This window comes from Perognathus longimembris, chromosome 1 (assembly GCF_023159225.1).
Source record: "Perognathus longimembris pacificus isolate PPM17 chromosome 1, ASM2315922v1, whole genome shotgun sequence".
Lineage (NCBI taxonomy): Eukaryota > Metazoa > Chordata > Mammalia > Rodentia > Heteromyidae > Perognathus > Perognathus longimembris.
The window spans coordinates 3,707,897-3,733,927 of NC_063161.1; the positions used below are offsets into that span (position 1 = coordinate 3,707,897).

Genomic DNA, 26,031 nt, shown 5'->3' on the forward strand with positions numbered 1-26,031 from the left:
GGCTGGTGGTCATGGTGACCGTCGGGGCGGTGACGGCGGTGGTGTTCAGGGTGGTGGCGAGGTGACGGCGGTGTGAGGGTCATGGTGGTGGCGATGCTAGTGATGGTGGTGATGGTCATGGATCATGGCGGCGGTGGCAAGAGTGATGGCTCTCATGCCTTACTACAGCTAGGAAAGAAGATTGGAATGTGGAAGGGACCTAGCTCCAGGTCCTTGGAGTGCCCCCCGCCCCGCCCCCCCCCCCAGGTGAGGCAGGGAATCCTCTTGCATCTGACTTTCCTCAGTAATCTCCTTGCAGGCTGTAAGGGGCCATGCAGACGTGAGTGGTTTTATTGAAACTCAGAGGCCGTGTTGACTTCAGTCCTGTGACTGGACAGCGGGAAGACAGCATGGGGCAGAGTGGGGACGAGATTCTGTGCTCTGTTTTATGGAATTGATGTGTGGCTGGTTCTGCTCATCTATACTGGGTTTTCTTTTCTTCTTCTTTTTTTTTTTTAACTTCATTTGTTTTTTTTTTTTTGCCAGTCCTGGGATGTGGACTCAGGGCCTGAGCACTGTCCCTGGCTTCTTTTTGCTCAAGGCTAGCACTCTGCTACTTGAGCCACAGCGCCACTTCTGGCTTTTTCTATATATGTGGTGCTGAGGAATTGAACCCAGGGCTTCATGTATATGAGGTGAGCACTTTACCACTAGGCCATATTCCCAGCCCCCTGTATTGGGTTTTCTTGGACTTTAGAACATTTCTTCTATCTTTTTTCCTTAACACAAAAGTACAGAAATGGGTTGGGAATATGGCCTAGTGGCAAGAGTGCTCGCCTTGCATACTTGAAGCCCTGGGTTCGATTCCTCAGCACCACATATATAGAAAACGGCCAGAAGTGGCGCTGTGGCTCAAGTGGCAGAGTGCTAGCCTTTGGCAAAAGGAAGCCAGGGACAGTGCTCAGGCCCTGAGTCCAAACCCCCAGAACTGCCCCCCCCCAAAAAAAGTACAGAAATGACATAGGTGTCTTCAGCCCAAGCTCGGGGCCCAGATGGCGCTGCCTTTGTGGATCTGTGCACACGTGGCGTGTGGCCACGTGGTGTCGGTGGCCCTGGGGAGCAGTGAGCAGGACATGGGCTTGGCTGGCATTGTCAGGACCAGCTGGCGGCCGGGTGCTCTGGAGGGGGCTCCTCCCATCTCGGGCCCCTTGACCGGGAGCTCGCGGGGCTGTGGAGGTGGAGGGGAGCCTGTGTCTGCCGCTCTGCGTGGGTGCTCAGCACTGACTCCCTCCCGCCACCCTCTCCCGGGCCAGCCTCGGGAAGGCCGCCACGTTGTCTTACTCGTTCACGCACAGACGTGAGCCACGCAAGAAGTAGATCCGAGAGCTGGCACGGAGAAGCGGGGCAGATGGCCAGCATGCCAGAGTTCCTCTCTCGGGCCAGGTCGCCAAGAGGGGACGTGCCTTGCTCCAGCTCGAGCCCGTGAGGACCTGGGCCCCTGTCCAGGGCTGTGTCCACCCTCTCCCGGCTGGGCGATTGGGAGTCGGCGTTGGCCCAGGCACGGGGAGCCGGGGGCGTGCGGGGCGGGCTGTCACCCGTGGGCAGCACAGCCCTGGGTGTGCGGGTACGTCAGTCCTCAGCAAGATTGCCATAGTAACGGACGCACTCCGAGTACTAAGTTGCGTGCATTCATGGCCAACCCTTTGTCAGTTTCCGTACTGGAGTTCTTAGACCCACTCTAGTGTGTCCTTGAGCAGAGTGCCCTGGCCATTGCTGTCATCCGTCTTCCCTGGCCCCCCCCCCCCCCCGTGGCCGTGGCGGGTACCAGTCCCGCCCCACATTCGGGGGGGGGGGGCAGGTGCAGGGCAGGCCTGCCTTGGACACGTCAGTCTCACAAATACCGGTCCCAGGCTGCCGGCGGCTCCTCTGCTGAGAAGAGTTTGTGTGATCCTGAGGCTGTGGCTCGCTGAGCCAAGCCTTCTTGTGCCCCTCCTGCCTGCCAGGCCTTGGGAGGGGTTCCGGACACACGGATCAGAAGCCGGGGGCCTGCGCTAGGCATGCTCAGAGCCAGCCTAAGGCACACGGGAGGGGGGGGGGCGCCCTGCCTTGATGAGGGAAAGAGCATGCTCCCGGGTCACAGGGTCAGAGACGGAGCTGCTGGCCCAGCCAGGGGGTGCAGGGAGGGAGGAGGGGGAGGAGCAGATGGTGGTCCAGGCAGACTTCAGGTCTCTTCCCCTGTGTCTCAGTCGGATGGGAAGCTTCTGTCCTTCCAGGCCGGCTCTTCCTTAGGTGTCTTCTGTGGCTTGGCGGCAGAGTTCCCTTCCCGCGTCTCTGCAGGGACAGTAACAAAGCCGAGGTGTTACTTGTTTCTTCTTCTGCAGAGCTGTTTGTTCGAAGGCAGCGCGGCAAGGTGGAACGGCCTGATTTGATTAGCAAGTCTAAACGTATGAGCGGCAAGACAGAAACGGTATTACAATTAGTGGCAATTAGCCGTGCTGATGACTCTGGGTGCAGTGTGGGTGGCAGATGTGGCTTCTGGTCCCCGGCAAAGCTGAGAGGGTGCCTTACCCTTGTGAGGGACTCGGCTCCCTGGGGCCCCGGCCGCCGGCCCCATGGCGGTGAGGTCTGAGGTCTTAGTCACTGGCAAGAGGTGTGTGTGTGTGGTGACTTGGTGACATTTGGGTGTCTGGGGGCCGGCCCTCTGTCATTGACAGCGACAGAACTAACTCCTCCTGTGCCCTTTGTCTCTCCTAGATCTGTATGACCCGCCCCCCCCATGCTCACTCAGGTTCACTGGGCCCCTCCCCCGAGACGTGGCTCTGGCCAGCAGCTAGGACACTTTGGGTCTCATTTTGTGGTCCCGGTCGCCCCGCAAAGCTGCTGTCTTCATACCTGGGAGGCGTGAGGACCCGGGATCACATGCGAACGTGTTACCTCGGTCTCCTAAGCAACTGCAAACAGATGAGGACCCACCCAGGATGCTACTGTCCCCCAACCCCCAGCCTTCTGGATGGGGCCTGGAGGGTCACCCCCCACCCCCGCCCCAGGAGGGGAGATGCTTAGAAAGCAGGAAGAAGAGATGTACTAACGGCTACTGCTTTGGAAAGTTACGTGGTGTCATGCAGATTTCACTCCAATTAGAAAAAAAAGAAAGAGCGCTCTCGTGGTTCGCCTTGACCGTCCGCGTGACTGGGTGGGGAGAAGCTGGGCTGGGAGGGCACCGCGGGGTGCGCCTCTTGAGGCGTGTCCAGAGACGACCGGCACGTGGGACGGCAAAGGAAAGGGAAGGCCGCCGTGAGGGTGGGCAGCACCAGCCAGTGCTCGGGCTGGGGGCCCAAGTGGAGCCCAAGGAGGAAGAAGAAGGAAGCCAGCTAGCGTCCACACAACCTGCACCTTTCTGAGCAGGTGTCTGCTGTGTGGCCATCGCCTCGCGTGTCACACTGCAGCTTCCTCTGCCTTTCAACCTGAACCCACCCCAGCCAGGCTCCCGCCTTGGGCTGCACCCCAACCCCGGTCCCCTGGGCTGAGTGCCCCAAGGAGCAGATGGCGTTGTTGGGCTTCCAGCCTCCGGTCATGCAATTAGGATAACCCCCTTTGTCATTATTTACACCTTCGTTCCTCCAGTGACCCAGGCACAGAAAACGGGCGCACCCCGAGGGTGTGGTGAGATGTTTCAGAACCCACAGCTGCAGATGGGGACAACAGGACCCCGAGTCTTCCTCTGAGTGGGAATGTAGTCTGGGGCTGCCTGGTGCTGGCGGCTGGAGGAGAGGCCTTCTGAACTCGCGCATGCCACTTCAGGAGATGATTGCTTGCTGGGCTGCTGTCCCAGAAGGTGCCTCTCTGGCCGGCATTTTCTCCGTGGGGTAGCCATGGGTCTGTCTCGCCTGGGAACTCCAGGTTCAGCGGCTACCCACAGAGTCCATGTGAAACACTGGCCCACCCTGCCCCTAGGGACACGCCTTTGTTCCTTGGACTGAAACCTGGTGGTCTTGAGTCTTCAACAGAGCCAGGGGACTGGACCTTCCAAGAGGGGTGAAGGGCGAGTGGGCCCACAGGTGACAAGATATATGCCCAGCCTCTCCAGTGTCCACGGATGAAAGCCACAGGGATTCCAGCTCATCCCCTCTGAGCACGCCACGTAGAACCACGGCAGTGCCAGGCTGGTGAGCCCACGAGTACTGGTGGTGGAAGCTTGGAGAGCCAAGGAGACGCGGAGTCCTCTCATGCAGCCTCTCGGAGGTGCACGTCCCGTGGCCAGAGCCCCTGGAAGGCGTCTACCCCGAGGAGTCCTGCGGGGTGAGGAGCCAGGGGGAGTCCACACAGCAGAGGGGCCCAGCTCTCCGGGACGGCAGGGCCGGAGAGGCCTGGGCACGCTGTGTGGGCAGCCGTGGCAGGGAAGGCCCGAGTTCTGGGACATCGCAACCGTGAGTCTTAGGGATACGGAGTTGAGCCCAGAAAGGAAGTTGCCGAAGAATTATTTGTAATTCTGTTGACATAAAGTGCAAAACAGAAGGGTCCTTTTTTGTAGGACCCTTTCACCCTCGCGCGTGTTCCGCCCCGTCCCGCGGGTGGAAAAGCTGGGGCGCGGCCCTACGTGAAAGCCTTGGATCGTGTGTAGACGCGATGACACCCGCCCGCCCACCCACTGAGCTTAAAAGAGGACACAGGAACGAAAGCTGCTCCTCCCGATTTAATCAGGGGAGGGGATTCTATGACAGTAATGGCGGCAGGAAGGGGAGGGATCTGGAGTGGCTAGCTAGACGCTAGTGACAGGTTACCTGAGCTGTCCATCACAGTGATGTCACAGAACTTCCCCCAGGGGCGGAGATCACAGCCCACAGGACCGCCCCATTGGGTCCGTCCCGGCACCTTTTTGACACACACACGTGCATGCTCCAAGACGGGAGGCGGGCCTGGTTAGAGCCGCCTTTCCGGTTCCGGACCCGGGAGGGGGTAGGAGTGGCTAACAGCCATGTAGCCCCAGGGCTGGAGAAGAGGCGGCCTGTCAGGACTGCCCCCTCAATGCCAAGCGGATGCCCAACACTTTTTAGACATACACGCATGGTGACACGCAGGAGTGACAAATACAACCGGCAGTGGTTGCCTGCCGTGGGAACGCTCGTTTCCTTCTCGTTGAATGTGACCTGCGGGCCTGAGTGTGGGCTTCCGTGTCCAATGTGGGGCTCCATGTGCACGTCCTGTGCCCGGGGCTCATGCTGAAGGCTCCATGCTGGGCACCTGTGCCCAAGGCTCCGTGCCCAGGGCCCGTGCCGAGGGCCGATGCTGAGGGTTCTGTGCCCAGGGTTCATGTTGATGCATCTGTGCCGAGGGCTCCATGCTCAGGGCTCCATGCCCAAGATCCGTGCCAAGGGCTCCGTGCTCAGGGCTCCATGCCCAAGATCCATGCTCAGGGCTCCATGCCCAAGATCCATGCCCAAGATCCATGTTCAGGGCTCCATGCCGAGGGCTCCGTGCTGAGGGCTCCATGCCCAAGATCCATGCTCAGGGCTCCATGCCGAGGGCTCTGTGCTCAGGGCTCAATGCCAAGGGCTCCATGCCCAAGATCCATGCTCAGGGCTCCATGCCGAGGGCTCTGTGCTCAGGGCTCAATGCCAAGGGCTCCATGCCCAAGATCCATGCTCAGGGCTCCATGCCAAGGGCTCCGTGCTCAGGGCTCTATGCCCAAGATCCCCGTGCTCAGGGCTCCATGCCGAAGGCTCCATGCCCAAGATCTATGCCCAAGTTCCATGCTGAGGGCTCCATGCCCAAGATCCATGCTTAGGGCTCCATGCCAAGGGTTCCATGCCCAGGATCCTTGTCGAGGGCTCCCTGTCCAGGGCTCCATGCCGAGGGCTCCATGCCCAGGGCCCGTGCTGAGGGCTCCATGCTGAGGGCTCCATGTTCAGGGCTCCATGCTCAGGGCTCCATGCCCAGGGCCCATTCTGAGGGCTCCATGCTCAGGGATCCATGCCCAGGGCTCCATGCCCAGGGCCCATGCCGAGGGCTCCATGCCCAGGGTTCCATGCCCAGGCCAGGCCCAGCTGGCCACTCTGAGGAAGAAGTTCTGCAAGTTTCCGACCAGACAGAACAGGTCCACAGTGAGGAAAGCCAGCTGTGGGAATTGTGAAACGCGAGTTGTAATTTGCCTTTCTTCCCCTCAGGGAGCACAAAGACCCTGTTTTTGTTTGTGTCCAGTAGACAAATCTGGAAACGAGGGGAAATGGACTGGCGCCCTCTCCTGGGCGCAGTGGGAGTGGCGCCCGCGGTGGGGTGGAGAGCCTCACGGGGTCAGCACCATGGACAGCACCGAGCACCTCCTCCCTGGCAGCCCTCTGCAGGGCAGGAGGAGGGGGAGGAGGGGGTGGAGAGGGCTGGGGGGGGGAGAGAGGCGGGCCGGCCACCTGTCCAGTCCTGCCCATTGGCACCTGGTGGCTCGAAGGGTGCCACGACTGTGGCCTGTGTCACACGCACGCTTTAGCCTGGTTGGAGCTGACCCCGAGCCCCACTGTGCCCCACCCACCCCCAGCGCGGCCTGATGGAGGCCAGAGGAGGCGGCCAAGGCCAGGCAGGTGCTGGGACCCCTGACCCCGGTCCCCGGGGAGCAGGCGGCCGGGTGTGCAGGACGAGGAGAAGTCTTGGCTCTTGAAGGCCCTCCCTGGGTCGGGGGCAGGGGAAGCCTGGGTAGGCAGAGCGGAGGGGATCAGCCCGCCGGGGTAGCTGGCCAGACTGGGGGAGGAGCGAGGACCGCAGGGAGGTCTCTGAGGACCCGCCTGGCGTTAAATCCTAGGCCGTCGCCTTGCTGATTCGCGTTCTCCTTTGATCTGCGTGCTCAGAATTGGGTGCTGAGCAGCGCTACACGACGGAGACTTCTGATAACAGAGAACTCCGGGCCATTCGCCGACACATCTCAATCTCCGTGTGCCACCGTGGTCCGGTGAGGCCCAGATCACCGTCACCCCCGGCAGCTCTGCCCGGAGCTGCAGAGCCGGCGTGGGAAGAAGATACGTCTTTCTCTCTCCTCTGACTCCCGGCCTGATTTGCACACGTGAGCACTGGCCAAGGAGAGGTCAGCCAGCGGCGCTGCGTTTGCTCAGCTCTCAAAACCCCCACCGAGGGTTGGCTGTGGGATTTTGTGCAGCGTGGACTGGCAGTTTGCGTATGTGGAGCGGTGAACACATCACTCTGGGGCCTGGCAGTTCTTCCAAATGCACGGTGTTTACAGAGTCACGCGGTGCCCGCGGGCGGAGGGCAGTGGCGGCAGCTCCCACCGCCTGTGTGTATGACGCCCTGACCCAGGATGGGGCAGCCTGGGCTCAGGTCTCTGACACAGCCTCTCCCCGGACCTCCTGTCATTGCATCTGGAACGTCTGTGTCTGGTACGCCTGCTGCCTGTCCTGCCTCTGGGTTGTCCTTACCTGCCTCTCCTGATGGCCCTGTCTCTTGACGCGCCCTCTCTCTCTCTCTCTCTCTCTTTCTCTCTCTCTCTCTCTCTCTCTCTGTCTCTGTCGTCCTGGGGTTTGAACTCAGGGCCTGAGCACTGTCCCTGGCTTCTTTTTTGCTCAAGGCTAGCACTCTACCTCCTGAGCCACAGCGCCACTTCTGGCCTTTTCCATTTATGTGGTGATGAGGAATCGAACCCAGGGCTTCATGCAAACTAGGCACGCCCTCTACCTCTAAGCCACCTTCCCAGCCCGCCTTGGCTCTCCTAAGAGCTGATTTGAGCATCGCCTCTTCTAGCAAGTTTCCAGGCTTTGCCGTGCTGAGCTAGGCCTTCCTCCGCCGGTCATGGTTCCTGCCCCTCCACGGTGCTCTGTGGTAGCTCTCATGGTGTCCCTCCTCGCAGTCCTCCTTCGCCTTGGCGAGTACAGAGTGGTTTCCTTCCCGCCCCGGGCTTCCGCTCACAGCGGGTTGGGGGTCTGTCTCCAGTGTGGGCGTGGGGATTTGCTCCACGACCTCAGTTCTCTGATGGAGCTGGAAGTCCCCGGCTTTCAGGTTGCTCAGATCTCATTGTATTGGGGTGCAGAGTCAGCAGTGGGTTTACAAGTTGGAATGAGAGTGGAGAGTGGACTTGACGGACCCTTGGCCTCTTTACGGGTGAGAGGGGGACCGGATGGGGAAGATAGGCAGACCAGCAGTGCTCTGCTCTCTGGTTGGTACCACAGGACTTTCGGGGCGCAGCCCCGAGGGACAGAAGGCCACTCACAGAGCTGGAGAGTTAGTTGTGCTGGGCGCCCCTTGACTCTGATGCCAGGCTGGGCCGTCGGCCTGGATGGGGCTTGTTACCGGGACCGGCACCCGGTACTGTTGTCCAGCCAGGGACAGCCAGCGTAGGGGTGGCGGGGGACGTGTCCTGCCTGCCCTCGGCCCTCTGCCCTTACCTCCTCTGCCTTGCCCTGCAGAATGCCAGGCCCTCGCTGGGCCCCCAGTCATCTTGCTGCAAGGACATGGTTCCTGTCTGTTGGGGACAGACAGGGCTGGAATTGTGTTTGTCCTGGGAGGTCAGCTCCGCCAGGACCGGACCTGGGACCCTGGGAGGGGTCTCACCAGTGTTGGTTAGCTGACTGGCCGGGCTTTGGAGTGCCCAGTGCTCTTTGCAGCCCCCCCTGAGCTGCCCCATGCGGAGTCCCGGCCCACCACTGGTCCCTTGGTCCTCAGCCAGAACGAGGCTTCAGGCAGCCCACCCCCCCCCCCAATGATAAAGATGGTCACCGGCCTGGATGCCCAGATCCTAACTCGTTACACATTTCCCAGAGGAGAGCAGAGAGCGCTCCTTAATCACCCTTCATATTTTCATTAAGGACATCAAAGCCACGAGGTCCCGAGGAGCCGCGTGGACCGTGGAAGTTGATGAGGAAGGCAGAGGAATTTGAATTTCAAAGCGGAGCCGTTATCTCTCGTTAACGTCTTCTGCTCTGAGGGCTCCCCCAGGGCGGGCTTCCTCCCCCCCCCGCCCCTCCCCCCCAGACGCGGGGACCCCGCCCCAGCGCGGAGGAGGTGGACGGCACCCTCGGAGCCTGCGCCCCTCCGTACCTCACCACCCTCGCCTCGGGCCTGCCCCCTCCACGGGCCGCCAGGTTGCTGATCCCTCAGCCCACAGCGGGCGGAGCCCCCGGGCCGCGGGTTCACCCGCCCCTTCCCGAGTCCCCTGAGGTGGTGAATCCCAAGACGTCTGCCATTGAACGGCACCGTCCCGGCGCCGCCTTGCCACCTGCAGTGAGTCGCTTAAACACTGGCGATCTCATCGGCTGTGAGGTTTAGTGTGGTGCCGTCTTGCTGGGGCCACCGTGGGCCTGGAGCCGGCGCGCGCTGTGACCCCGGCTGTCGTCCTGTGACGCGCTGAGCAGTGAGAACAGACGCGTTGGTCAGGAGGGTCCTGGCGCTCAGACCCCTGGAGGCCTCGACCCCCTAACTTCGGTGTCTCAGTGACCCCCTCCCCCCATCCTTGCCTTCCCTACCTCAGGACAAGGCCGCCCCCAGGTGGCTGGATGGGACCTTGCACACTGACCTCCCCTGGGAGACCTTCATGGCGGGGGGGGGGGGGGGGCGACATCAGTGGCGACAGGCCCGGGGCTCTTGCCCTGTGACTGCCCGTCCAGAGTGTCTGTCAAACAGGTGCGGGGGGAAAGAGTGCAGAGCAGGGGTCAGCCGGACTTTAGCTGTCCTGGGATTCTGGAATCTGCTGGAATCTTCTCATCACAGCCGCTCGTGTGACCCGGAAGCTTTGACTCACTTTTAGCCACCGCTGCCTTGCTTTCCAAAGGAACTTGAAACCATAAAGAACGAGGGATGAGACGTGAGACAGAACGCCACAAAGATGGCAGGATCTGCTAACGCTTTCCCTGCCTGCCCCCGGGGCCAGGAGCGTGCACAGACCCAACAGAAGTGGAAGGAAACAGAAGCCCAGGAGACCCTCGCTCACCCGCACCCCCACCACGGTCCACGACGGTCCTTTAGCACCGCACTGCAGACGCGGGCTTGCAGCTGGTCACGCGGTAGAGCACTGTACAGCACCGACAGAACGCAGGCCCTTCTTTGGAGGCGGCGGCTGAGTCCACGGCTGTTCGCGTCGACCCGTTGGCTTAGAACCCAAACAAGTACTCTCGGTAGGGTTCCATTTTGGATAAAATGGAATACCAAGCGGCAATAGTGTCACCATGGGGGCGGGGGAGCAGTGACAGCAGGGCCGCAAAGCCTGTGCCACGTCATGACACGGCAGCTGTCGTCTGTGGACGTAGGATTCCAGCGCTGCCCTGGGTGGGCGTGGGGGTGGGGGGCAGACGCTCCAGGACCCCTGCCGCGCCCCGCCTCCCGTGGAGATCCTCCGGCCTCGCTGGCGTGCGCTGAGAGGCCCGGCCCCCGCTCCGCCCGTGTGGGTCAGCTTGACCCAGTGCTGCTGAGCCCCGTCGGTCCCGACACAGGGGCCAAAGCAAACACTCACCGACGGGGAACCTCCTGCCCAGGCGTCCTGACGGCCCGGCCCCGGCATCCGTCCCAACACGGGCCTCGGCCCCTGCCAGGAGCTGTGGCCCGGTTCTCCTGCCCGTTGCTGTTCTAGGCAGCTGAGAAATCGAGGCTGACCCAAGCCTCCGAGGGTCCACACTTTTTAACCGTTCACGCTAGCCTGTGTTCTGGAGGGAGCAGAGCCAGGTCAGGAGCGGGGGGACTCGTGTGCGGGGATCCCCCGGCCCTGGGGCTGGACTTGACTCTGATTGTCTGGGTGACATGCGTGTTGGGTGATGCGTCCCGGGCGGGGGAAGAAGCATCTGGACCGACGGCCCCGACCCTGTTTGCCTCGACGTTACGTGGGGTATTCACGTCATGGCGGGCCTGGCCTTGAGATTTCAAAGGCCCCAGGAGAGGCCTCTTGAGTTCAGCGGGTGCTGGCCCTTGCTCCCGTGGGTCCCGGGGAAGGCTGGGGTGCTTGGAGGTGGCCCTGCTCCCCGCCCACCCCACCCTGCTCTGCCCTCCCAGAGGAAGGACCCCCTGCAGGGGGCCGACAGACCGCTCTGGATGAGTCTGCAACCTAGACGAGGACGTAGAACGTTCCGGCAGCTCTGCCCTGACACGGCTTCGGCCGCGCAGAGGCGGGAGAGCCGGGTCTCCCACGTTAGATTCGGGACAGCGGAGGCGCTGAGATGATGAAATTGGAGTTTGTGGATGGCTGTGGGGATTCCTGGGGACTGGAGGTCCCTGGGGAGGCAGACGGGCACCGCCCTTGGCCGCCCTTTGGGGCTCTGTGCTTGGTTGTGAGGACACGCGCCTCGCTGTGGGGCCCTCTCCAGCCCCAGTGCTCCGGGGTGCCGTCACTGCCGAGGCCCCCCCCCCCCCACCCCCCACAGTGGAGGCCGCTGGGCGGGCGGGCGAGGTACCTGGGGAAGAACCCGCGCCCACCCACTGATGCGCTCCCCCTTTCCCCAGGCCCCCCCGGAAGGCAGCCCTCTCCTCTCGGGGGCTGGGTGGGTAGCACCCCCATCTCTGCTCACTCGCAGACTCTGCTGTGCCCTTCCCCAAGATGGAGAGAGGAGGGGAACCCCCCTCAGTGTCCTCCCACAGAGGTCCGGACCCCAGGCCCATTACCCCCGAAGGCCGCCATCGTGCCCCTCACGATCGATGGTGGGGGGCCAAGACTGGGCCCCGAGGCTCCTTCTCTCCTGGGGATGACGTGTTCCCAGTGGGGTTCAGGACAGGCTGCAGCACCTGGTCATGGAGGTGTTGCAGGGCCTGGGGCCTTGGGAGGCTGCCACGTTAGCATGGAAGTTTCCAGAACCCCTCCTTCCCCCGTGGCTGCCAGGACTCTAGGGAGTGTGTGTTCCACCGGACAGCACCCTTCCCGGGGCAGCCCCTGGAGCCGCTGGGGGCTGCCGGGAGGGTGTGGGAGCCGCCAGCCCCGAGTAGCCACCTGTGCTCCTTGAGGAAGAGCAGCTTCCGCCATCAACTAAAGAGGCCTGGGCAGCTGGCCTCGGCCGGACAGGACCGGCCAGGGTCCCCAGGGCTGCATGGCAGCGGCCACCCACAGCCAGGCTGCAGCGGCTGCAGTGTCCCTGTCCCCCGCCCCCCCCGGCCAGCAGGCTGGCTCTGATGTGAGGGTGCATGGAGCGCACCCCGGTGTCTCCTCCCTCCCCCCTCCCCTCCTTCTCACTCCTGGGCGTTGCCCACTGGCCACGTGGGGCCCTGTGGGGCCCGCTACAAAGATGGCCCTGGAAGGGCAGGGCCGGCCTGGGGTGTTGATGACGGAGCTGCCTGTTCAAAACTCTCCTGGCAGCAAGGGCCAAGCCTGCACGATTCCTCTGGCCGCTGGGAGCGTCTCCCAGGCAAACGTTCTGGGCGACCTGGTCCAGGGACAGGTGTGTGTGTGTCCAGAGGGGACCTGTGCAGGACTTGGGGTCCTCCAGTGCAGGGACAGTCCCGTGTGTGCTGGGAGGGGGTCCCCCCGGGCGGTGGTGTGGTGTGGAGCTGGCGGGCGAGGCCAGCCCGGGCCCCCCGGGCGGTCGTGTGGATCAGAGCCGCAGCGCTGGGTTTCGTCTGTGAATAACAAGCTGCTTTCACGCGGCAGTAAAAGCGGTGCTTATGTCGTATTAATATTTATTAGCGTTAGCGATGCTGGGGCCGGCTTGTTATCTTTGCCGCACATCGCAGCCGTCAGCAAAGATGCAGGGAAAGGAGGCGCAAACCCAGAGGCCCTCACGGGGCGGTGCTGGGGCTGTGGGCGCCACGGCGGGGCCACCCGGAGGGAGATGGGCACCGCACCCGCGTGCCCGCCACCGCCTGGCCTGCCCGCCCCAGCAGAAACCTATGCCCCAGGGCTGACTTCCCTGGGCCTGCCCAGCCTCCTTCCTCCCTTGGACACGGTAGTAACCATTGCACGGCACAGCCCAGGGCTAGGTGGCCCCAGGGACAGCAGTATCCCTGAATGGCGGCCTGCTGCCTTGTGACCAAGTCTGAGCTCCGAGGCAGGAGCCGCCCAGTGGCCGGCCGCACTCAGCCTGCCCAGCCTCAGCTCACCCAAGCCTCTGGTGTACCCTGTGGTGACACCGGCCCTCTGGCCCTGCCCTTCCCTCAGCCCCGGGCACTGCGACGTGAATTCTCTTCCTCCTCCAGCTCCAGCCCCGTCTGCGGCTCCCAGCACTGCGCGTTCATGGTGTCCAGGCCAGGAGCCCATCCAGGATGGACCTAGGGAAGGCTGCAGGGACCTTTGGGGATGGAGGGCTTTGCGATCCCGCTTCTGGGTTGTGGAAATTGAGGGAGATAGGCCCACCGCCCAGTGACACGCAGGAAGCCACAGAAGCACCGGTGGACAGTTGTGGAGGCCCTGGAACATGCCCGTTCCCTAGGAAAGGGTCTGGACACGCCCGACAGGCGGTGGGCAGCGGTGTGCCGGGGGTAGTTGGAGAAATGAGATGGTGGTGGGTGCCCGGGGAGGCCTGGTGGCTCTGCAGGAAACACCCCACGAAGGAGGAGGGGGAGGAGCCGCGGGTCCTGTGGTGCCGTGGTCCACGTCTCCAGATTTCTATCCGCATACCGTGCCAGCACTGTACTAACCCAGAGCCACAAAGCCGCTTTCCCCAGGTTCCATAGTGGCAGCCAGAGAGGAGCCGACGACCTGAGCCGGGCCGGTGCAGCGTGCTGCGGTCAGGAGCCGTGCTGGTCACGTGCTGGTCACGTGCTGGTCGGGAGCCGTGCTGGTCATGTGCTGGTCACGTGCTGGTCGGGAGCCGTGCTGGTCACGTGCTGGTCGGAGGCCGTGCTGGTCGGGAGCCGTGCTGGTCAGGGGGCCGTGCTGGTCACGTGCTGGTCACGTGCTGGTCGGGAGCCGTGCTGGTCGCGTGCTGGTCGGGAGCCGTGCTGGTCACGTGCTGGTCGCGTGCTGGTCGCGTGCTGGTCGGAAGCCGTGCTGGTCACGTGCTGGTCACGTGCTGGTCACGTGCTGGTCGGGAGCCGTGCTGGTCACGTGCTGGTCGGGAGCCGTGCTGGTCGGGAGCCGTGCTGGTCGGAAGCCGTGCTGGTCACGTGCTGGTCGGGAGCTGTGCTGGTCACGTGCTGGTCGGGAGCCGTGCTGGTCACGTGCTGGTCGGGAGCCGTGTTGGTCACGTGCTGGTCACGTGCTGGTCGGGAGCCGTGCTGGTCACGTGCTGGTCGGGAGCCGTGTTGGTCACGTGCTGGTCACGTGCTGGTCGGGAGCCGTGCTGGTCACGTGCTGGTCACGTGCTGGTCGGGAGCCGTGCTGGTCACGTGCTGGTCGGGAGCCGTGTTGGTCACGTGCTGGTCACGTGCTGGTCGGGAGCCGTGCTGGTCGGGAGCCGTGCTGGTCGGGAGCCGTGCTGGTCACGTGCTGGTCGGGAGCCGTGCTGGTCACGTGCTGGTCACGTGCTGGTCGGGAGCCGTGCTGGTCACGTGCTGGTCGGGAGCCGTGCTGGTCGGGAGCCGTGCTGGTCAGGGGGCCGTGCTGGTCACGTGCTGGTCGGGAGCCGTGCTGGTCAGGAGCCGTGCTGGTCAGGGGGCCGTGCTGGTCACGTGCTGGTCGGGAGCCGTGCTGGTCAGGAGCCGTGCTGGTCAGGGGGCCGTGCTGGTCACGTGCTGGTCGGGAGCCGTGCTGGTCGGGAGCCGTGCTGGTCAGGGGGCCGTGCTGGTCGGGAGCCGTGCTGGTCAGGGGGCCGTGCTGGTCGGGAGCCGTGCTGGTCGGGACCCGCGCATGGTCCGTGCTGGGCTGAGGGCCGGGTGGGGGCCCTCGCGCGGTCAGTGCTGGTGTTGGAGGCTGGGTGGGGGCCCGCGCGTGGTCAGTGCTGGTGTTGGAGGCTGGGTGGGGGCCCGCGCGTGGTCAGTGCTGGTGTTGGAGGCTGGGTGGGGACCCGCGCGTGGTCCGTGCTGGGCTGAGGGCCGGGTGGGGGCCCGCGCACGGTCAGTGCTGGTGTTGGAGGCTGGGTGGGGGCCCACGCGTGGTCAGTGCTGGGCTGAGGGCCGGGTGGGGGCCCGCGCGCGGTCCGTGCTGGGCTGAGGGCCGGGTGGGGGCCCGCGCTGCCCAGTATGGCCGTGGCTCTCTCTCTGCACCGCGTGTCGGTCTTGGGGTGGGTCTGGCCCGGGCATGGGGGAGCCTGGCTTGGGTGCGGACGGTGCTGGGTCGGGCTGCTCCCTCGGCTGCTGGTCTTGTGTCCGGGAGCGCGTGTCCAATGCGAGGAGAGGTGGCTCCACCCTGCCCACCCCGGGGAAGTCCACCCACACGCCCTCCCCAGGAGGCCTGGGGCTGGAAGCAGCCAGGCTCCCCACAGACCCAGCCGTGAAGCCCCTTCTGTAACTAGTCAGGGCTGATCTCCACAAGCGGGGCCCCGGCGCGCCCTGGCTGTCTCCCCCCAGCTGCCCCCCCTCAGCACGCCCTGTCTGCCTTTCAGGCTTTGGGAGCCATCACTGCAGTGCCTGTCACGGGTCCTCAGGTCAGCTCCTTGCAGAGGTTGGCCGGGCAAGGAGCAGCAGTGCTACCTCAGGTAAGTGGGCTGGGGTGGGGAATCCTGTCCTGCCCCTGGGCCCTGGCCCTACCTGTCATCCATGGCCACGCCCTTCCGAGTTGGCCCCACCCCCACAATAGCCACGCCTTTCACTTGGCCACACCCTTCTGCCTTTGGCTCCACCTTGGCCCTGGCCGTCTGGGTCCCTCGGGCAGCAGCAGCCCTCCCCACCCTCTTTGCCCGTGATCTGAGTGAGCCTTTTCGCGGTGGCGAGGAATCTTGCGTTTTCAGAGGCAGGAACTGTGAAATCGACACAGCGGCTCATGACTAGGTTTTGTCCTGAATGGAACAGCTGGGTAGGCTTGGATGGAGTAGAAGACAGTCCTAAGCATTGGCTCCTGTGCGGTTGTGTTTGTGCTGGGTGATGATGGGTCACATTCGAGAGTGCCAAGAACTCTAGGCCGGGTGCTTCCACTCGGGAGGTAGCACCGGGATGGGGGCTGCTGCCCTGTGTTCCGCACCAGGCCCCCTGCTGGACCCACACGTTGGACGAGTCACCTGGCTGCTTCTGCCTCCCAAGCCAGAGGGGTTGCTGCTGGCACCGGCCGGCAGACCAGCCTGCGCCTGGTATACAGCAGACGCCCTGTATGTAGTGAGCGGCCAGCACCTTTATCATCACTGGTCCGTCTTTATTGAGCACCTGCTGTGTACACAGGCCCCATCCAGGTGCTCTGCAGACTGGGCCGTCACCGTGGCCTGCTGCCATGTGTCTGTAAGGATGGGAGGAGCGGGTGGCAGGTGCCCCTTCTCACCGACGCCCCATCAGCCCCAGGCACAGGAGAAGGACTTGGCCTGTGCACACCAGGCAGTGGGTCCCCAAGACCACACAGATCCTGGGGAGCCAGGGTTGGCTCAGAAACACCCCAGTTCCATTCCGAGAGGAGCACAACGTCCACCCACCTGGAACGAGGAGCATAAGTGGCAGGATGGGGGAGCCCCGTGGCCACCTGGTTTTGCTCGAGGGTGATGCCCCAAGCACCTCTGACACAGAGGGCTGTGAGAGCTTGCGAAGGACACCTGACACCATCCAGCTGGCTGGCGCCTCTCCCTGCCCCCTCCCCAGCTCATCTCCCCCATCCTCCCCTCCCCTCCCCTCTCCCGGTCTCCCCACCTGTCCTCCCCTCCGTCCCTCGCTGCTTCCCTCAGCGGTGCTGGACGGAGTCAGCCCCTGCCTGGCTTCCCCAGTCTCCGTGGCCGTCAGTGCGTACCTGGGCAAGGGGGGCATGGGCACCGTGTCTAGAGCTTCTACACTATTTCTGGGGAGTCCCAGGCATGCCCTGTGCCTCCTCCAGTGAGGGCCCCCTGCGCCCCGTCTGCCTTGGCTGCCTCTGCACTGTGCCTTCCTCGCCAGCCTGACCAGGCGCTTGCCCCTTCCTTCCAGGTTAGGCCAAAGACTCTGATTCCAGACAGCCTCCCCGTCACCCCGGGCAGGGACCGGCCACCCAAGCAGCCCCCGACGTTCCAGAAGGCGACTGTGGTGAGCATCAAGAACCCCAGCCCAGCCCTCCCCACTGCCAACAACACCGTCAGCCATGTGCCAATGCCCGGCAGCCAGCCCCAGGCCCTCGCCGAGCCCACCGCCATCACCTCACCCCTGAGCGGCGCCGGCGTGGCCTACGCCATCATCTCCACCTCCCCCAGCAATGCCGCCGCCATCACCCCCAGCACCGCCGTGCCCGTGGCCAGCGACAGCATCAAAGTCCAGCCCCTCCTCATCAGTGCCGACAGCAAGGTGAGTGCCTGCCGCTGCCGGCAGGTCCTCGAGGCTGAGCCGCATGCGGGAGGCGTGGAGAGACTGGACGGGGGGCCCAGGCAGAACGAGGAGCCCAGTGGTGTGCGGCCGGGTGGCCAGTGACGAATGAGCGAATGAATGGGGTCGGAACCGTGTGGATGGAGCGTGAGCAGCCGGTCAACGGAGAGTGGAGTGCGCTTGGCGGAGAGACGAACAGATTAGTGATGGGCGGGATGCTGGTGCGAATAAATGGGGCGCATGTGAATGACTATGCAGAGAGAGGGGGAATATGGCCGGATGGACAGATACCTGTGGGAAAGGAAAGCGGGGTTGGCTAATCGACTATTACTTTATTCGGATTGGAATCACTAGCTAATAAAATACGTCGCTCAATGAGTAGCTGCAAGAGAGTCCAGTACTGAGGATCTCTCTGCTGAAGCCCCTCTGACTGGCGACTGATGTTCTTCTGCCTCCCCCCACCCCTCTCTTCCTGTGCCCTCTGCCCTCACCCCTCTGCCCCATCTTCCAGGTTATCATCCTCCAACCTCAAGTGCAGTCTCAGCCTGAGAGTTCAGCGGACCCACGGCCACCCTCAGAGGAGCCATCTCAGGGAGCTCAGGCCACCAAAAAGAAGAAGGAAGACCGGCCCGCCAGCCAGGAGAACCCGGAGGTGGGGAGGCCTCCGCCAGGGCTCCCGGGGCTCTGTGGGCTGTGGGCTGTGGTGGGTGCCCCATTGGGATGGCCCCCAGCCCTGTGCCGTGGGAGCTGCCGGAAGACTCCCCCTGAGCGGGGCTCAGCACAGTGTTGCCAGGGCCTGGAAGGCGTTAGCGTGACTTTTCCTGGCTCAGTGGTCCGGGGCTGCTGGTGGCAGCGGGTGTGATCAGGGCAGCTCCTCCCTGTCCTGTCCACATCTGCTGCCTCAGGAGGAGGGAGGAATGAGTTACTGTCAGCCAGGTCCCCCCTCCCCCCCCCGCCCCGGCCAGGCGGTGCTGCACTAGGAGCCGCCCATCTGGGGGCCCTGCCTGCTCTCTCTGCCCATCCTTGGAGCGGAAGCCATGGCCACTCACAGTGACCGGTCACACCCTGGCTGCGGCTCAGTGAGAGCGGCCGTCGCTGCACCCTCCGTCCAAGCCCAGAACCTCCCTGCTCCCTCCCCAGGCTGACCCCAGACTGTGGGACCACAGTCGTCCTACAGTGCCCTGTCCCACCGCGCCCCAGCCAGCCCTGCAGCCCCCCCCCCCCCCCCGCCCGAGCTCCTAAAGATCCTCTACCCGGACAAATACGTCTCTCTTCCACCCACTCACGTCTTCCCTCGGTGTTCAGACGTGTCCCCGGCTTCCCTCCCTGCTGGGCCTGTGCTGGAGGCTAGGGCAGAGGCTAGCTTCACAGAGAAGGGCCTGGCAACTCAGGAGGTCCAGCTGGGGTTGAGAGATGTCCAGTGGCGGCAGAGAATTGCGAACTCCGAGCTGTAGACGATGAGGCAGAGGGAGAGAGTGGCTGATAAGCCGCTTTCTTTGCCTACCTGCCAAAAAGCCAGTGAGGGCCCAGCACCGTCGGCTCCCGCCTGCCATCGGAGGCTCGCAGTGCAAAGCCAGCCTGGGCAGGAATGTCCATGAGACTCTTTGTTTTGTTGTTTTGTTTTTGTGGCCAGTCCTGGGGCTTGGACTCAGGGCCTGAGCGCTGTCCCTGGCTTCTTTCTGCTCAAGGCTAGCACTCTGCCACTTGAGCCACAGCGCCACTTCCAGCTTTTTTCTATATATGTGGTGCTGAGGAATCGAACCCAGGGCTTCCTGTATACGAGGTGAGCACTCTACCACTGGGACATATTCCCAGCCCTCCATGAGACTCTTATCTCCAATTAACTGCCAAAAATGTGGCTCAAGGGGTAGAGCGCTAGGCTTGAGCCAAAAAAAAAAAAAAAAGCAAAACAGCACCCAGGCCCTGAGTTGAAGCCCTAGGACTGGCGCACACACACACACACACACACACACCACACACACACACACACGCGCGCGCGCACACACGCCAGAGAGGATAACTGGTGATGCCCTGGCTGACTCTCCCTTGAGGACTCTCCATGGCCTTCGTGTTGGGAGTTTCCCTGGGTGGGATCTCCTTGTTTCCTCAGAGTACATCTTAGTCAATTATTGTGCACTTTAACAATTAGAATAATTACATATCACTGCACAATTAGCATAAACACATATAAGGACTTAATGAGAGCAGTCACAATACATCTTGATGGGAACTCCTTATGAAAGTTGCTTCTAGTCGGGTGCTCACACCTGTAGCTCACGCCTGGAATCACAGCCGCTCAGGATGGCTGAGACCAGAGGAGGATCCCAGTTCAAAGCCAGCCCAGGCAGGAAGTCTGTCAAACTCTTATCTCCAACTAGCCACCAAAAAAGCCAGTAACGGAGCTGTGGCTCAAGTGGTAGAGTGCCAGTCTTGGAAGGAAAAGCTAAAGGATAGCATCCGGGGCCTGAGTTCAAGTCCCACTATTGGCTCCCGTGTGCTTGTAGACACATGCGTGCGCGCACACACACACAGGGTTAAAATTTTAGAAATAGAATAGCAGAGGGTCGTGCTGTCGAGAGCTGTGGGAGGGGAGCTGCTCATGGTGAGGCACCTGGACGAGCACGTGAGTCCAGCCAGCAGCGGCCCCCCCCCACACCGCCCCCGTGAGCCTGGTATTCAGGAAGCACCACGGCCGACGGGCTCCATGCCCAGCCCCGGTTCATGACAGCGCCCGCACCACCAAGTGCCTGCGTGTCCGTGAAGACTCGCCCGCGGCACACAGAGCCGCAGTGCCGCTGCGCCTCTGGTCATAAGACACAGCCTCCGTCAAAACCCACTTCAGGAAATGGAAACTAAGGTTTATTCCTTCATGGGTGTTTTTCTTTTTATCTTGTTTGTTCATTTATTTGTTGTTTTTTTTAGGCCAGTCCTGGGCCTTGGATTCAGGGCCTGAGCACTGTCCCTGGCTTCTTTTTGCTCAAGGCTAGCACTCTGCCACGTGAGCCACAGCGCCACTTCCTATATATGTGGTGCTGGGGAAATCGAACCCAGGGCTTCATGTATACGAGGCGAGCACTCTTGTCACTAGGCCACATTCCCAGCCCCACAAAAAATTTTTTTAAGTAGTCGACACCCCCTGTTTAAAGTTTTAAATCCCCAATATGAAAAGCATAGGGTTGGATGTTGTCAAGGTGCCGAGTCCGAGCCTTGTTAGTTTATAACGAGTGTGTGTGTGTGTGTGTGTGTGTGTGTGTTGGTGCTGGGCTTGAACTGGGCCTTTCATTCTCTCGGCTTTTTCATTCGTGCCTGGTGCTCTGCCACTTGAGCCATAGCTCCACTTCTGGTTTGGGGTTTTTTTCCTATTAATTGGAGATGAGAGTCTCATGAACCCTTCCTGCCCAGCCTGGCTTCCAACCGCCGTCCTCAAACCTCTTCCTCCTGAGTAGCTAGGATTACAGGCGGGGGCCACTGGTGCCTGGCAATCGACAACTTCTAACACCACCCCCGGAAATGGGATGGCTGGCCCCCCCTTCTCAGGAGCAGGCAGAGTGAGGAAGAATAAAGGGCCCAGAGCGTGGCGGCGGGGTGACCTGGGCATGCGTGCCGGGGTGGACGTGGGAAGCAGCAGCAGGTCTGCTCCTCCGCGCCCTGCCAGGCTCGGTGCCCACACGTGCAGACTCCTTGTTTGCAACCTCAGAGTTCGTAGGCAAAACCCAAAGATCCAAACGCTGCCCGAGCAAACGCAGTGTAGTCCTGCTTACCCTTCCCGGAGCAGTGCCCCCCGGCTCTGTGGAATGCCTTGTTAACCCCGCGTCCTCCCCTTTCCTCCCTCAGAAAATCGCCTTCATGGTGGGGCTAGGCCTGGTCACCACGGAGCACCTGGAAGGTGAGGGTGAGAGGCGGCGGGGGGGGGGGGGGGGGGTGGAGGTGGGGGGGAGGATGGGCCCAGACAGAAGCCTGAGCTGTTAGGATGCTGTGTCCAGGTGTGAGGTTTCCTCCAGGAGCTCCGCCCACAGGGGGTGTGGCTTCCACCCAGGACCCCTGAGGCAGCCTGGGATGGGAAACCCAGGCCTCCATCAGCCGTGGCTGGACAGGCCCCACACCGAGGCTGCCCTGAGGACCCGAGCTGCCACCTCGGGGTAGTGGGTCCGTGTGGATCTGCTGTGGCTGTCCCAAGAGGCCAGGGGCCAAGTAATGTCCCCGTGATTAGTTGAGTGGGTCCCTGTCACCTTCCCGCCGCCCTGACACTCGGCCTTAAGCCCCCAGAGCGGCCCCAGAGTGGCCCCCGGAGGCTCTGCCCAGCGACCGCCCCCAGTGGAGCGCGGGAAACAGCGCTGCCCCGTGTGTCTTTCCAGAAATCCAGAGCAAGCGCCAGGAGCGCAAGAGGAGGAGCACAGCCAACCCCGCCTACAGCGGCCTCCTGGAGACGGAGGTGGGCGTGGGGTGACCCCCACCGGGGAGGGCGGGGCACGTGGGGCGGTGGGCGCCAGAGTTACCCCGAGTCCCAGGCCTGTGGGCAGCCGCTCCCCACCAAGGGCAGCCCTCCCGGGAACACACGCGTGACCACATCCACAGCCAGTTCTCAGGGCAATCACACAATTCCGGAGCCATCTTCCTATCGTGGCACAACCCACTCAGAACCACCAAGGTGTGGAAGGTGCGGCCTGTGGCCTTGTTAAAAGCCTGGACTGCGCATGTCCGCAGTGCCCAGAATCCGCCACGGTGAGGCTTTGGGTCAGGTTCTCAGAGACGGAGTTTTAGGGGTCGGTCTGTGCCCCCATCTGCCACCTGACCCCAAGGGGCGGGCACGCAGGGCAACACTGGCCTGGCTACCGGCTGTCTGTGCTGTAATACGACCCGTTCTTCCTGAGTCATGCACACCTGAGGCAGGGGCAGAGCCAGGCAGGGGGTGCCCCCGGCGCCTGGCACTGGGGGTTCCCGAGGCTGCTGGGCCCCGAGTGATGGATGGTGTTGCTGTGTTCTGTCCCTGCAGAGGAAGCGGCTGGCCTCTGGCTATCTCAACAACCCTCTGTTCCTCACAGCCCGAGGTAAGACAGCCCGAGTCTGGCCAGCGGCCCCCCGCTGGGCGCCCGCCCCCCCCCCCACTACCACTACCACAGGAGCTTGGGGCCTTGGGACGGGAGGGGCCTGCCGGAGAGGACTTGTGTCTGCAGGGGCAGAGCTGAGGCTCAGTGTGGGCACCTGCCGTCACTGCCCTGCGCCAGGTGTCTTGGGGCAGGGGGTGAGGGTGTACAGAGGACACCCCCCCCCGGGCCTCCCCACCCATCCTGGACCTCCACCGACAGCCCGGGCTGCGGGGGGGGGGGGATACGTGGCCTCCGCCAGGGTGGCCAGCCTGCACTGCCTGCCGACAGCTCTGGAGAGCACCCCGGCACCCTCCTGGCTTTGCCCGGCCTGGTCTAGGAGCAGCCCTGGTTTGGGGAGCCCTGGGTCTGGGCCGGGAACCCAGATGGCGCTGCAGATGAGTGTGGCCCGGAGCCTGAAAGGAAAACGCCCCTTGTGGTCGCCAGTGCGTGGTTTGCCCTCCCACCCTGGAACCTGGGGGTTACGGGGAGCAAGGACAGGTCACAGAGGCACTTTGAGGGGCCCGGAATCTGTGATTCCCTCCACGGGGCCGCAGTGAAGTGCTCGCCCATCGCCAAGGCCCTTGAGCCCCCGGGGAGTTCTGGCTGGGACCAGAGCAGACATCCCCCCTCCCCCCAGTCATGGCCTCACTGGGCCCTGTACCGCCCCGTCACGTGGCAGGACCCCACCTCCTCACGTCCACTAACGTCTTCTCCGCCCTTCCTCCCCGTGCCAGCCAATGAGGACCCCTGCTGGAAGGTACGTGCCCGTCTTCGTGCCCAAGGGAGGGGCCGGGGGTCCCGTCCGTCACTCCTGGAAGGGGGGCGGACCTGGCATGGCGCGGGTGGCGGGGCTGTGCCCTTGGTGCCCAGAGCTGTACACGGCCAGCGTTCTCGGCCAGCAGAGCGGCCAGGTGCACAGGGGAGCCCGCCCCCGCCCCTCCCCCCGCCCCCTCCCCCCCGCCCCAGGCTGTGGGAGAGCTGGGCGCACCAGCACTGGGCACCTCGTCCTCCCTGGCTCTGCGGTGTGGCCCTGCGCAGAGCTGGCCCCCGAGGCTTCTCCCCCAGGATCCTGCCCCCCAGGTCTCCATCTCTGTCATCCATGAGCCTCGCCCACACGCGCGCCCGGCTCCCACGCACGGCCTGCTCACGAGCGCTTCCCGGGCCCGCCCTCTGCCACACCCCTCAACTTCTGATCTAATTCCAAACCCACCTTCCAGTCCTCGCAAGCTTAGGCCAGTCCAGGAGACCGACGCTAGTGCTCTGCATCGTTTCTGGTGGCCTGGCAGTTGTTCCAGACGCCCGGTGCCCGGCTTGGGTGTGCCAGGGGCCAGGCGGCTCTGCCCCACCAGCTCCCAGCCCTGGCGGGGCCTGGCTCGGAGGCGGGAGCCCTGGGTGCTGATCTCCGCTCCACCCCCAGCTTGCTGGGAGCCTGGGCAAGGGCTCCACCCCACCTGAAAGAAAGGAGGGTGCAGGACCGGGGCTCAGGCCGCCTCTGGGGGGCTCTTCCTCCCTCCAGGGCACGGCTGGGAAAGTCGGGGGCGCGGTCCCTGCCGTGTGTGCTGACATCAAGGAGCTGTCATCGCTCCCTGGGCTTCTCCAGCCTAGCATGAGTGGGGTGCTACTTGTGCCCCCTGCTGTCCCTGGGTCTGCGGTTGTGGAGTCCCGGGTAGCGGGGTGCCAGGATGCCCACATCTGGGGCCTGGGTCTTGGCACCAGAGAGTCAGGACGCGAGTTGGCCGCGCCAGCGCCCGTGCACAGGTGGCAAGGGGCCTCTCCCCTTCTCTCCCAAGAGCTGAGCCACCTCCCACCTCCCTTCCAGACTGAGAGCACTCATGAGGAGCACTGTGCTGCCTGCAAGCGAGGAGCCAACCTTCAGCCTTGTGGCACCTGCTCAGGGGCCTACCACCTCAGCTGCCTGGACCCGCCCCTCCAGACGGCGCCCAAGGGCGTGTGGCTCTGCCCCAAGTGCCAGCAGAAGGTGTGGCGGCGCCCCCGCCCGGCACGTGGAGGGGGGGAGCATGACCAGCAGGGTTGAGAGCACAAGCGGCTTCCTCCACCTGGGTACAATGGACGTTTGGGCCCCTGACGCTCTGCGTGGGCTTTGCCCTGTGAGGTGTGGGTGCTCGGCCGCCCTGGCCGCGCCTGGGGGCCCTTCTCGGGGAGTGGCTTCCAGGCCGGGCTGGCGCGGCCCCACCCTGGTCCCCCGTGGCTCCCCGGGGTCCCTCGGGGCCAGGCCCGGCCCTGTGCTCATTTCCTCTCCTGCCCTCCAGGCCTTAAAGAGGGACGAGGGCGTGCCCTGGACCGGGATGCTGGCCATCGTGCACTCCTACGTCACCCACAAGACAGGTGAGGCCCGGCGGCGCGGGCGCGGGCGGCAGCCGGGCCCCACCGAGCCGCGGGCGCCTGCGGGAGGGAGGCGCGGGCGCCTGCGCCGGCCTCGGGCCCTCACTTCCCTGCCCTCTGTCTCCTAGTCAAAGAGGAGGAGAAGCAGAAGCTGCTGCAGCGAGGCAGCGAGCTGCACAGTGAGCACCAGCAGCTGGAGGAGCGCGACCGGCAGCTGGCCTCGGCAGTGAAGGTGCGCGGACGCGCTCGGAGCCCCGCTGTGCGCGCCCTGGCGGAGGCCAGAGCCAGCCCCACTGCGCATGCCCCGGCAGGCCAGAGCCAGCCCCACTGCGCATGCCCAGGCAGAGACCAGAGCCAGCCCCACTGCGCGTGTCCAGGCAGGCCAGAGCCCCACTGTGCTCCTCCTGAGCCCAAAGGGAGGCAGATTCTCATCACCCGGCCAGGCCACAGGTGGAGAATGCAGCGCTGGGACATGAGAGGAATTTTTACCTAGGAACTAAGGACATCCCGGCTCTGGGACCTGGAAGGCCCTGGACTGCAGTTTCCTCCTGTGAAAAGTGAATGCAGAGCTGGGAAGGTGGCTCCGCGGTAGAGTGCTAGCCTAGCATGCGTGAAGCCCTGGGTTTGATTCCCCAGCACCACATACACAGAAAAAGCCAGAAGTGGCGCTGCGGCTCAAGAGGCAGAGTGCTAGCCTCGAGTAAAAAGAAGGCAGGGACAGTGCTCAGGCCCTGAGTCCAAGCCCCAGGACTGGCAAAAAAAAAAAAAAAGTAAATAATTCTCCCGTAGGGGGGTTATAGACAAGATAAGCAAAGCGAGGCGATGGTGGGCTAGCACTGACAGTGGAGGCCGAGATGAGGAGACGAGGAGGAAGGTGGTGGTGGTGGTGGCGGCCATGATTGCAATAGTATGCGGATAGGAGGAGGAGATGGAGGAGGAGGAGAGTGGTGATGGCCATGAAGGTGGTGGCGATAACTTGTGACAGTGATAGAGGTAGTGGTGATGATTGTGGTGGTGATGATAGTGGTGGTGGTGGTAATGAAGGTGGTGGTGGAGATCGTGAGGATGGCGGTGCTGTGATCAGGTGGTGGTTGGGATCGTGGGGATGGCGGTGCTGTGATCAGTGGTGAGGATCGTGGGGATGGCGGTGCTGTGATCAGGTGGGGATCGTGGGGATGGCAGTGCTGTGATCAGGTGGTGGTGGGGATCGTGGGGATGGCGGTGCTGTGATCAGGTGGTGGTGGGGATCGTGGGGATGGCGGTGCTGTGATCAGGTGGTGGTGGGGATTGTGGGGATGGCAGTGCTGTGATCAGGTGGGGATCGTGGGGATGGTGGTGCTGTGATCAGGTGGTGGTGGGGATCGTGGGGATG

At 63.4% G+C, this 26,031-nt stretch overlaps 1 protein-coding gene across 1 annotated transcript in view; it reads left to right on the top strand.

Annotated features, from left to right (window-relative positions):
* The window catches only part of Phf21b (PHD finger protein 21B), a 42,511-nt gene extending 16,772 nt beyond the window's left edge, over positions 1–25,739 (top strand). Inside the window, exons 3-13 of the mRNA XM_048339839.1 lie at positions 15,366–15,458; positions 16,861–17,211; positions 17,741–17,881; positions 21,064–21,115; positions 21,585–21,661; positions 22,223–22,277; positions 23,051–23,073; positions 24,136–24,294; positions 24,587–24,662; positions 24,788–24,970; positions 25,645–25,739. Of these exons, the coding sequence (XP_048195796.1) occupies positions 15,366–15,458; positions 16,861–17,211; positions 17,741–17,881; positions 21,064–21,115; positions 21,585–21,661; positions 22,223–22,277; positions 23,051–23,073; positions 24,136–24,294; positions 24,587–24,662; positions 24,788–24,970; positions 25,645–25,739 (1,305 nt within the window). The remainder of the gene's footprint in view (positions 1–15,365; positions 15,459–16,860; positions 17,212–17,740; positions 17,882–21,063; positions 21,116–21,584; positions 21,662–22,222; positions 22,278–23,050; positions 23,074–24,135; positions 24,295–24,586; positions 24,663–24,787; positions 24,971–25,644) is intronic.
* Positions 25,740–26,031: the final 292 nt, after the last annotated feature.